At 41.1% G+C, this 12,650-nt stretch overlaps 2 protein-coding genes across 4 annotated transcripts in view; both read right to left on the bottom strand.

Moving 5' to 3' along the window:
- LOC129168418 (cytochrome c oxidase subunit 6B1) overlaps window positions 1–12,650 on the bottom strand; it is a 210,160-nt gene that overhangs the window by 1,514 nt on the left and 195,996 nt on the right. Inside the window, exons 2-4 of one of the 3 annotated variants that reach the window (XM_054753667.1) lie at window positions 2,617–2,665; window positions 2,006–2,116; window positions 1,691–1,791 (exon numbers count right to left, since the gene is read on the bottom strand). In XM_054753667.1, coding sequence (XP_054609642.1) covers window positions 1,691–1,791; window positions 2,006–2,111 — 207 coding nt within the window. In that variant the 5' untranslated portion in view covers window positions 2,112–2,116; window positions 2,617–2,665. Of the gene's footprint in view, window positions 1–1,690; window positions 1,792–2,005; window positions 2,117–2,204; window positions 2,441–2,616; window positions 2,786–12,650 lie in introns of those variants that run through there. The other 2 variants (XM_054753657.1, XM_054753677.1) reach the window with 2 other exon arrangements.
- fam234a (family with sequence similarity 234 member A) lies at window positions 3,281–12,643 on the bottom strand. Its single transcript, XM_054753573.1, has 13 exons — window positions 12,581–12,643; window positions 12,319–12,389; window positions 11,514–11,815; window positions 11,334–11,444; window positions 11,070–11,252; window positions 8,529–8,653; window positions 8,211–8,343; window positions 7,991–8,123; window positions 7,737–7,877; window positions 6,149–6,230; window positions 5,937–6,089; window positions 5,760–5,862; window positions 3,281–4,629 (listed from the first exon to the last, which is right to left on the bottom strand). The coding sequence occupies exons 3-13, from the start codon at window positions 11,779–11,781 to the stop codon at window positions 4,418–4,420; spliced, it is 1,644 nt and encodes a 547-aa protein (XP_054609548.1). The 5' UTR covers window positions 11,782–11,815; window positions 12,319–12,389; window positions 12,581–12,643; the 3' UTR covers window positions 3,281–4,417.

The raw sequence follows: 12,650 nt of genomic DNA, 5'->3' as shown, positions 1-12,650 counted from the left end.
AACACCCTTAAAACTGTCTAACCTTAAATCTTTTTTTAAAGGCTAAATACAACAAAAATACAACAAAACACTTTGTAACCCTACATTTTTTAAGGGTAGATTTTTTAATATAAATAAAATACCACAAATTATGTGGCCTAGAATTTTTTTAAGCTCTGCTATTAAAATGTTATATGTTTAAAAGGTTGTTTTTTTTTGTTTTTTTTATTATACCATGAAAAAAACCTTTTGAAAGTTTTCAAAAATCTGTAAACTTAAAAAATGTAAATGTATTTTTTTGGTCATCATTCCTATAATTCTTCTAGCCACTAGGGGGCGTATTCGCTTCTCCACCCTTTGGTCGCTATTAGTTGAAACCAGAAGTTTACATACTGTACACTACGTGAAAAGACTCAAATATTTTTCTCACTATGTGAAATTGAAACAGACTCAACATTATATGTTTTAGGCCTGCTATGATTACCAAAATAATTTCTATTTACTTAATGCTGCAATTATGAGACAGAATATTTAATGAGTTTCTTCACAGCCAAAAGAGTTTACATCCATTTCCTTAGAATTTGGCAGCATTGCCTTTAAACTATGACCTGGCTCAAGCGTTTAGGGTATCCTTCCACAAACTTCTCACAAGAGTTCTTGCCAATTCCTCCTGGAGGAACTGGTGTAGCGCAAATCTGCCCACGAATGTTCTATGGGAATGAGATCAGAGCTTTGTTTGCCACTCCAAAGCATTGACTTTGTTCTTCTTTAAGCCACTTTGATACTATTTTGGTGGTATGCTTTTGGTCATTGTCCACTTTGGAAGACCCATTTGCCGTCAAGCTTCAACTTCCTGGGTGATGGCTTGAAATGTTGCTTCAATATTCCACGTAATGTTCCTTCATCAGTTTGCAAATTGTCATCAAAAATGTTCACGTTTCTTTTGCAGTAATGGATTCTTCCCGGTAGAGTGGCCTTGTCAGTACAAGGCTTGTTTGACTGTAGATAATGACACACTCTTACCAGCTTCGGCCATCATCTTCACAAGCTTTGGTTCTGGGGTTGATTTGCACGTTTCGGACCAAGACACAGAACCGCAGCAGTATGACGGGTGGACAGTCCCATGCGGTTTACGCTTGTGGATAACAATGAACGTGACACCTTCACGCATCTGGAAATTGCACCCAAGGATCAAGCGGACTTGTAGAGCTCCACACTTCTTTTCCTGATATCTTTAGATTTTTCCATAATGTCAAACAAGGAAACGGTGTGTTTAAGGTGTGGCTTTGAAATACTTGTACAGATGTGCCTCCAACTGAGCCACATCTTTACCGATAACCTATCAGGAGCTTCCAAAGCCATGTCATCATCATCATGTGGGCTTTCCCACATTGTTTAGCAAATAGAAATCATTCTGGTCATTCTAATGGACTTACAAGACGAAAACTTTAGTCTGCTTTAATTTCAGGTAGTGAGGAAACAACGTTTGTGTTTTGACAGCGCATGTACACTTCTGGTTTCAACTGCATATGCTGGAATGTATTGCTGCTGTTTAGCATCGCTGTCCTACGAGAATCATGCACGTCCACAGTTTATTTGTAGTCAATGTGAAGATTTGATATTTATGAGAATCTCATGTCCAATATCTTTACCCTCATGATGACTAGAAATCAGTAAATTAAAAAAAATGGAAAAAAAAGCTATTATTTACCCAGGACATGGGGCAGAGTGATTTGTAAACCCTCTGGTACCAGTCGCACGGGGCGTTGTCCACACCCTTTGCATCAAGAGCTTTCTGGCAGCGGTGGTAATCTATTAATAGATGAATGACAATAATAATCATAATACAGTGAAAGCCTGTGTGACCTCAATCCAGGTTTTAGGAGCGAGAAGTCAAAAGACCATAAGACAAGAAAAGACCATGATTGTTAATGTCAGTAGATTTCTCTATTTGGATATGTATGATTTATTTTGAATAACAAGAGTCTGGAACTATTGTAGACTTATGACCTTGACCTAGTCTTACCCAGATAGTTGGACCAGCAGTTTCTGGTCTGGTTCTGGTTGGGGAATCTTGCATCAAATGGAGCAGTGCGGTAATTCTCAAGTTTGGTCTGAATGTCTTCAGCCATTTTCGCTGATTAAAAAATAAGCACAAGGAGACAAGACATGCTAAGTTCTGACAGCAAAGCTCACATTTTTGTATCTGAAATAGCATAATTTACCTGCTATTAGTATAATCCGCCCACGTAGGCTGAGAATGGCATCGTTATGTTTGTATTTGTAAAATTGTCCTTTTCAATAATAATAGATAAATACAGCCCAAAATTGTCATGGCGCCTTCATGAACGTGAACGTACACCGTCGTCCAAATGGGAAAACCAGGCTTCCTGTTTATCCATAGTGAACGACTGCTGTCATTAACGACAAGCAATTTAAATTATTTTTTTTCAGTGTAATACACTGAAAATGCAATTAAACTAAATGACTGTAACTGAAGGTGACATAAGATATTAAGAAATGAAAGTGCTAAACCGGAAATTGGTCAGCATTATGCCGTCAAATTGTATTGTTGAATGCTACAATTAATCATAATATCAAAATATACATGATTTAAAAATGAAATACAAACGTTACCTTGGTGCTAGTAGCAATGTGAAGCTCTGAGTCACTTTATAGCGCCGACGTGAAAGTGTGACGTTCCAGTGATAAGCGCGCTCCCGTGAACGCACCACTAGCACTGCACTACTGCCGCCGTGCAGTGTAATGCTCGCGATATGGCGGATACGACGGGTCACATTGAAAACCTTTTTGGCGCCACTGGCACCAACTAGTCCAATTGGTGTTTGATAAACCTTGTGGGGGGTTAAACTGATCCCATGTGTTCTGTGTTTAATGACATTTTCTCGCACAGAGCTGTGGACTTTACAATGCGGAAGTGTTGTGTTCTGGTGTTGTTAATCATCAACTGCAGTTTTAGATGTACCCGAACGCGTCACGCAGGACGCAGGTCGTAGAGTGCCAGAAAATGTAATTTTTTTGTACACAAAATTATATTCACTTCCGTTTCTAAGATAACATTCTAGATGGTAGGACTGTCATTGTGGTGACTGAATGAGCCACGTCATATCTAATGTTGACAGTTGTACGTGACTGACTTCAACATGCACATGGCACCAAGTATACATGACCCTTGCGTCAACTCCACTGCGCATGCGCAGCTCAGGTGCCGCGTGAGGAGACTTTTGACAGTAACAATTTGCAACACAAGGGGGCGGCAAAAACACATTGACATGAACTACAGGTGCAGCTCAATTAGAATAACTTGAAGACTTTGAACTTTGAAGAAAAAAAGCGAAACCCTTATATTCTATAGATTCATTACACACACGAGTGAAATATTTCATATTTGAAATATTATGTATTTCTTCATAATAACATTGCTTCCAGCTAACAAACCCCCCAAATTCAGTATCTCAAAATTTCCTGAGGATTTCTTTGGTCTTTTAAGGTTTAATTGAACTCCTGACAGCAAATAAATACATTTAACCCTTAAGAAAAAATTCACATATTCAACCCTGACAAAAAATGTCAGGTTCTCAAATACTGCTATAAAAAAAATGTTTCCTCACTTGAAGTCAGTCTTTTAAACTACCTCAGCCAACAATATACATATAAACTATTTCAACCCCTTAGAGGCCAGTATGTTCACATGACTTGTTTTTATCGGGGAAAAAAACGCAATCTGAACATACATACACCATGAAAATATTAAGTACATTTTACAATATAATCAGATGATTTTAATACAAATAGTCTAAGATATTGTCGTAAAATCCTTTTAATAGTGATCAGATTGTACTAGGATACTTAACTCACGCTCTACTTGAAGGCCAACATTTTCAATATATTAATATACAAAAAATAACCCCATTTGAAATCTTATGCATATGAATTGCAAATATAGAGTACCACACTGCAAGACCTGTCCTTAATACTTGTAATGTAATGACACAGTGCACAGGTTCATATATTTAACCATATTTTTAAGGCTGTTCTAGTATTAAATACACAGCAAATGACCCAAGTGCTATAAAACAATTGCATAGCTCTACATAATAATCCAGCTTTTGTAATTAATTGCATTGGTGTGAGAAAGTGCAAGATAAAAAGTACAGCAAAGTCATGATGGGTTTATCAGCAGGAGGAGTCAGGGGAAACAGCAGCTGTTTGGACAAAGAGGATCTAGAATGTGTTTGTCTATGCAAGTGCATGGAGCTGAAATCAAACTTTTGTTTGCAGCAGGGAAGTTGGAACCTATTCAGCCACCACATACTTTTAACGTGAGGACATACTTGATAGTTTAAATTACAAAAGAAGTGAATGGAGCCCCTGTCTTGTTACTAATTTGATGACTCCAGTTTCTCCTTGCGACATGTCAAGTGTCGCTGAATCTGAGCCTGTTAAAGGCCTCTTTTATGTCGTCGTCGGTTGTGGAGTCCTTGTTGTTGCCTATCGGGATCACCTTACTCTGAGGCACGTCATGCTTTAGCTTCCATTTGCTGAGAACCACAGTGCCTGCAGTGTCTCTGGTCCCAGGACCTGTCAGTAGGACAAAGGCGGCGTGGCGCCCTCGCTCCATCAACGTGGCTACAAATAAAAGTCACACAGTGTTGCATTATTTGACTAGACGTGCATTGTTGTAGATGACCACAATGTACTCCACATACAGTCCAGTCGTCCCTCATTGACCGCCCTAAATTGGTTCCAGAACCGACCGCAATAAATTAATTTTCACAAAGTGGTATTCAATATTAATAAATTGAATATTTTCATAGTTTGAGGATAGAAAACCTGTCTGACCTTACAAATACTGTTTTTACCATTATTAGAGCCCTCTAGACATGAAATAACACCCCTACAGTCACCTTTACACTTCTATTACCCAAATAGTCGATATAATCATAGAAAATAAGCCATTTTAGAAATAAGACTCACACGTTAGCAGTTAGTATGGCAGTGTACTTCCTGGTGGCTAATGTCTCATCAGTGTAACATTACTAACACCTAGAGACCAGTGTAGAATACTACTCTACTGCTGCTGTTCATGGACTCTGCACTGCATTAACAAGCAGAGAACACATGCAGGCTACATTCACACAGGTGCTTCTGTCGGCCACTCTCTACACTGTTAACATGTTGCTAGCACTCAGCTAACAGTCAACTCTAGCCAGCTGACGTCACATGTCGGCGCCTTTCTTAAAAAGGTGCACACAAGTCACAGATATTGTATTACACTTTATATCACGTTTTTTGAATGCCTTATATTTGTATTTTCATTCATTTAGACATTTTTATGCTTAAACGCTTAATTTAGGCCATGAATACATTTAATTTCTTTAAATATGCATTTTCCCCCAATAACAATAGACCATAGTCAACCACAAAACAGCAATCATTTATTAATTTTTAAAAAACCACGATAGAGTAAGGGCGCGATATTCAAACCGCAATGTGGAGAGGGATGACTGTGTTGTATTCGGGTTAATACGATACTATGGAAATAGAAACCTTAGCGGTTGCACTATACTGTTATCCTGCATATTGAAAGGGATATTACACCCTCTTGTTGGCTCTTTAAAACACCTCTGTTAACATGAATAGACTGAGGACAAATGACCAAGCACAAGATGATAACGACAGATAGCGACAGCTATGTTGACAGCGCCATACTAAAGATGAACATATCTTAAATAAAGCAGGGGCAATGTCTCAAGTACCTTTGAATGTAACAATGTGGTCCATGACATTGTCAGATTCCAGGAGAAGGTTAGAATAGAGAGGATGCAGCATGTATGAACGATGGTCACCACTCAACGGTACCTAAAGGAAGACATGTGTACATCAGCTCGTCAGCAGTGTGATTTTTTTTTTTTCATATGGTTGTGTGGACTTACAGATGAATTGTCCTCTGCGAGCAGCAGCCCCCAAAAGACAAAGATGGAAATCGAGTTGGTGGTGTATATGGAGGTGGGTCGGGGCGAGTTGGGACTAGCCAGAAGGTCAACGTTCCACAGTATGTCACCGGAATTGCCGTCTAGAATCAACACCTGCATGCACAATGGGATGGGTGAATGATTTTAAGAGTTAAGTGTGTTTTACATCTTACCCTTTTGGTGTTGCCGCCCATGTCCTCCTCAAGCACAACATCAAGTACACCATCTTTGTTGAAGTGTCCAAAGGACGGCTCCCTGATAAAGGACATCACAGGAAAACATATTAGCTTTGCAACCTTTACCATTAAAAATGTGTTCAGTAAGTCCTAAAATAGGGCTGCATAAAAAAATTGCAATCTCTATTCACACAAATTTTTACATTAACATTTTTACTGTAATACTCCGGTTTCCTCCCACATTCCAAAAACATGCATGTTAGGTTAATTGGAGGCTCTAAATTGTCCATAGGTATGAATGTGAGTGTGAATGGTTGTTTGTCTATATGTGCCCTGCCATTGGCTGCCGACCAGTCCAGGGTGTACCCGCCTCTCACCCAAAGTCAGCTGGCATACCCCCACGACCCTAGTGAGGATAAGCGGCATAGGTGGATGGATGGCTGGAATTTTGATTCTACATAAGCTGTAATGCAAACAAACGCTATTTTACTCACTGCCGATGGCATGATGGCCGTCTTCCCGTCCTGTGGTGAGCAAAACCAACTCGCCCTGGCCGACAAGGCTCGCTGGCTGTCATTCATCAGCCCGCGAGAGGAACAATCACATCGACTGACTTTTCTTTTGATTTGTCTTTACTACGTGCATGATTGTACTGTCAAGTAAGCGAGCGTGCCATATTTTTGACCGGGTGTCTTTTTATTCATTCCGATTGAAGTCCCATGTGAACACTTCTTCTAGGACCTCCCATGAAGAGCAGCAGAAAGACCAATGAAAATGTATTTAAAGAACAACTGTATAAAAAAAAATGTGATTTACATTTTCTGCAGAATCAAGCAGCACTATTCTAGAACTACAAGGTTGGACTTTAGACAACCCTGCTCAAAACTAAACCGACAACTCTGGAAAACTGCATTTCTTTTTTTTATTTTGCCCATCATCCGCAATCTCTCTCTTCTGTGTGTTCTAAAGATATAAAAACAGATAAAAAAGAGACAGCTCATCACTGCACATAAAGGGCTATACCAAGGCCGCTATTAAAAGACGTCCAAAAAGGTTTTATATGCATGCCGTGACCACGTGGTAACAGGTACATTCATGATAACATGTAATACTTACAATATTTTGCATATTTTAGCCATTTTAAGTATTACTGGAACTTCCTTCCTGGGCGCATTGATTTCACATTAACATAGAAACAAACGCTATACCTAGCATTAACGTTTCCAACCTCAGAAATAAAAACAAAGCAGCAGTGGTGTCGGGTTTTGTTTTAATTTTATGTGCCGCTGGCTAATAAATAAACATATGGCCCCCGGGCCGCACTTTTGACATACGTGACTTAAGCTATTTTACCTAATGCTCATGGTGATGACCATCTGGCAACTTGACAGTTCATTCCCAACCACAAAATTAGGTACACTCACCCAATCAAAAGATGATAATGCTCGTCTTTGATTGACACTGTCAGTGGTATTAATTGAAAGTCTGTTTTATTGACGATGACATTTTGTTTTTTTATTTATTTTTACTAGACAGCTCTTGAATTTAATTATGCAGGTGTATATTCACAAAAAATGGCAATTACCTGAAGACTGATGTGGTGTTAAAAATCCACAGGAGCTGTAATGTCTCTCCATCGATTAAAGCCACCTCACTGCCTGTAACCACCAGTAGGTTGGACGAATCTGCCTCGCCTGTTCTTGCCACATGCCTCAACGAGTCAGACCTGCAGCATTGAATCAAGCAAGCATTAGTTTAATGAATAAGAACAATAATAATAATAATGATGAATACAAATGCTTTGTGGGTGAAGTCATGGCTGTTTGGGCTGCACCTTACATGTAAACTGGTACCAGTCCAGATGAGGCTGCAGCCTTTCTCTCCAGGTGTTTATCCTTCTTGAGGCCCACCTCCATGCCACCTTTTGCTTTGGCTGCTATCTTCCACAGTGCCAGTCCATACAAGCCAGTGTCTGACCGAGATAGTAGAAACTGCTCTTAGTATAATGCAGTGCAAAGGACAACTACATTAATTAAGACAGGAGAGTTGCAATTCAAACCTTGTTGTAACAGCAGATAGTCGGCACCCCCACCAGTGTAATGGAGAAGGTGACTGGTTGTTTCTGTGGTGTTCAGCGCCACAGTAGACCCAATTTGGACGCCTGTTTTGCCCGAGAGGAACACTAGCTGATCCTGCAGATGTTCACATGCATCGTCAGTGCATGAGCTTATAAAAAACTCAAAAAGCTAAGCATGCAAACATAATAATCAATATTCTGTTGGAGAGCTTTTAATACAGTTCTTGTATTGGACCACTTGTAATAGATTGTGCACATAATTGTACCTAATATTGTGCCAAGTGAGTGTATGTTCTTTACCTGCATTTTATTAGTGACCACCAAGGCTACATCGCTGACCTTATCCCCATTTAGATCTGGCACACTGAGCACAGGCACACGGCTGTGCGGACCAGGAGGCTGAGACTGCTGCCACTTGATCTCACCTGACGAGACATGCATTACATAGACACTTCTTAAAATGAGTGTGACCTCGGGAGGCACTAAGGGCCCTGTCACACCTTGACGATTTAGCCAGCTTACGCCAACGTATGAAAAATTTGGCCAATACGCTGGCGTACGTCGAATAAGTTATGGGTAAGTTTTGTATATGTTAACAGCACGCGGAAGCACGCCGGCATACTTCGTAGTACGTCTAAGTCGTCCAAAAATTTTGTGTCTGCATAAAACTTTTCGACGTATGTCAACGTATGATTCATACGTCCCGCATCCGCGGGCAATAAGTTATGCGATCATTGACGCCCGTTCACACACGTTATTTGTAAGTTACGTACAAGTTGTAATATGTCAACATACCTTGAGACAGAACTGTCTTCTTGGCGAGGGGAGATGGTGATGGAGGCTGTTGTGTTGTGTGACCTCGGCCGAACGAACCAATCACGGTGAGGTATATGGGTATCGGGGGCGGGACCTCGGCTGAACGAACCAATCACGGTGAGGTATATGGGTCTCGAGGGCGGGACCTCGGCCGGGCAGTACGTCCAACGCCTCACCGCCTTGACTCGTTTGCTTGCTCATTCATTCATTCCTCGGAGACAGAGCGGAGTCAGCGGCTTCACGGCTTCTCCTCTGCCCAGCTGAGTGGAGGAATGAATGAATGAGCGAGTGAACGAGTCAAGGCGGTGAGGCGTTGGACGTACTGCCCGGCTGGGGTCCCGCCCTCGAGACCCATATACCTCACCGTGATTGGTTCGTTCGGCCGAGGTCCTGTGATTGGTTCGTTCAGCCGAGGTCCTGCCCTCGAGACTCATATACCTCACCGTGATTGGTTCGTTCAGCTCCGCACACGACAAGTGTCATTCATATCAAACTTGCGGGCCACACGAATATTAATCTTTCATATTAAGAAGGGGGCCGCAAACTATCGTCCTGGGGGCCGCGAGTCTGAGACCCCTGGTGTAGGCTGCATACGCTACCACTCATGGACTTGTGACTCGCTGAGGCATTAATAAAGTTGATAGAAAATCAAAAAAAGTTGGTTCCATTCTCAGTGTCATAGTGTCCTCTACTGGTCAAGCTGCAAACTTACCTGCAAATGCAAACACAACAACCTCCATCTCCCCTCGCCAAGAAGACAGGTCTGTCTGAAGGTATGTTGACGTATTACAACTTGTACGTAACTTACAAATAACGTGTGTGAACGGGCGTCAACGATCGCATAACTTATTGCCCGCGGATGCGGGACGTATGAATCATACGCTGACATACGTCGAAAAGTTTTATGCAGGCACAAAATTTTTGGACGACTTAGACGTACTAAGACGTACGCCAGCGTATTGGCCAAGTTTTTCATACGTTAGCGTAAGCTGGCTAAATCGTCAAGGTGTGACAGGCGTTGGCCGTTGGGCATAAATTGTGAACGCCAGCAACACGCTACACATTCGTTGATATAAGTTGTCTGTAAGTTAGAGAAACGTTCTATATAAGTTACTAATACGTCATGTTTACGTTGAACTTGTTATGAATACGCTATGTATACGCCCAAAATTTAAAAAAAAAAGCATCTGCAGTTCAACGTATGCCATCAAAATGATCACGTCAGGCATGCGCTGCCTAAATCGTCAAGGTGTGACAGGGCCCTAACAAAGCAAACGTGCCAGTGACGGCAAAGAGAAGTTAGGGATGTTCAAAGGTACAATGCATGAAGTTATCTTCCGTAAATACCATGCTTCCATCATGCATCTTCACATGGTGAGTCATTTTATTTGTGTTTTATTATACAGCGGTTAGCATATTTCTACACTTGTATGACAACTTAGAATGTTAAAAAGCGCAATCATGAAGTTCACTTCCTTAAACAACATGCCTCTGAATGTCTATCATCCCATGGTAAGTTATTTTACTTTATTACACAGGGGTTAACTTCTTGTTACACTTGTGTGACACTTGTGTGAATGTTTGTGTGATGACGTTTCCTTCAACATTTTCTCCGTCGTGTGCTATTTCAGGTGAGTTATTTCAGTTTTGTTATTCAGTGATGAACTTCTTTTTACACTTGTATGACAGTTAAGTGTGATGCTTCATGTACTAAAGCGGTAGTTACATTTTTCTATACAGTAGCTAAATTGTTCAGGTAATAATGTTACAAGTGTAATGGTGAAGTTCACGTTCCTTAAACACCATGCGTCTTGTCATGCGCCAACGGCTGACTAATTAAAATTTTTGCTTTATATACTTTTAATATACAGTGGTTAACATGTTTTTACACTTGTATGACCTTCCCAGGGCATTGAATCGATCACAGCTGTGGTTTCGTCCCCCATCTGAGACTAAGTGGGACTTCAGTTTGACTTCATGTAACTCACATCAAAATATATTGACATTTAAGATGAACACTCCTACCATTAGATTTGTCCAGAGCTGACAATTTATCTGAATGGGACATCAGACAGTCCCATTTCCTGTCAGTGTTTTTGTCCAGCCCACACTGGGCCCAGTGGAAGTCAGGCTCCAGTGGACGCTCCCACAGGGTTTTTCCATCTGTCCCATCCACTGCCAACATGAACACACATGGAGAGGGCAGACCTAGAGCACAATGAGTCAGTGTGAATCATGACCAAAAAAGCCGTAATGCTGCCTGATTAGGAATTTGGGAATACATCTTACCTGCATTGTCACATGTATTGTTGATACTGGCTAATGTGCTCTTGAGAGCAAACATGATGTCCATCACCTTGTCTTTGCTTGCATCATCAAATGCTAAAAAATCATAGGTTTCTGCAGCAGAAGAGGAGCAATATTACATGCCAAGCAGATGCTATTAGTAACTAATCAAAAAATACACACCTGCGTCTGAGAACGTCCTGTTCCATGAGGCCAGATACTGTGGTCTGACAGGACAGGGAATGATGAAAGAGAAGGCGAAGACCACAGTCAGGCAGAGGAACAAGGAGAGGAAGAAGACTGCTGTCCTCCACTGGGTGAGTTTAGAAAGACCCAGAACTTCCTTGCAGCCCCTTTTCAGTTCTGTTTCCGGCGGTGCTGATCCCATCTCCACGCCATCCTCTCCTCTCTTCAGAGGATCACCCTCTGTGGGACAGTCCGTGGTCTCCATCACTCCTTTAATGCATCATCAGCCACAGATAGATCTGCTTGACAAAAAAATATGTGCAAGATTAGAACAGTAGTAACAACTAGTTTGTAGTGTGCGTGTGAGCCCAGATAGTGCTGCTGGACCCACCTTTGTAAAGAGGAGCCTATTGAGGCAAGCCAACACTCCAGAGAATTCCCAACACAACACACTATGACTAGCTCAACCTGTTATTTGTTGTGTAGCCCACATGCGTGCAACTGTGCGTGTACACAAAGTAGATATAACAACTGTAATGAATCAGCTTTTGAGTATCCTGTAATTAACCAAGCGGATAAATCAAATCAGTACAATAGTTAGCTGTACAGGAAGTACTGCAATACTTTGAACTTGTTGGAGTTTAGCTTTGGAAAGTTCACGGATGGCGTTTAGCTAACTTGTTGAGTTATGGGCACACCAGCACGACAGCTAGTAATACAAGTTGCCATTAAAGCTTCTGTCATTTGAAAGTGACAAAAGCAGTTACACAAACGTATTAAAATTCTACTCGTTTTTACCCACCTCAAGGTGTCGAATTTTGAATGTTCAGCTCCTGTTGCTACACGCAGGTAGGTAGGCTTGGCACCAACAGGCTGTGTAGAAAGAAATCACAGGCAAACACCATAAGTTTCAACCCCGATTTTGTCTCTCAGGTGGCACTTCCTGTATTAAAAAGTTACAAATTGTAGGCCACAGTAGCTTTGTTAATGTCTATCGTACTCTATCAGACAACGTGTTGAATTACATGTATTTGGGAAAAGCACAGAGCAGAAAATTGACAGACCTAGTTTACAGCGATTGCCTGGAAAACATATTTCGAAATAAATAATACTGTGTCACAGTAAAATTCGCTC

Source organism: Dunckerocampus dactyliophorus, chromosome 2, assembly GCF_027744805.1.
Source record: "Dunckerocampus dactyliophorus isolate RoL2022-P2 chromosome 2, RoL_Ddac_1.1, whole genome shotgun sequence".
Classification (NCBI taxonomy): Eukaryota; Metazoa; Chordata; class Actinopteri; order Syngnathiformes; family Syngnathidae; genus Dunckerocampus; species Dunckerocampus dactyliophorus.
Note: the sequence above shows the minus strand (reverse complement) of the source record. Positions and strands in the feature narration are given on the sequence as shown.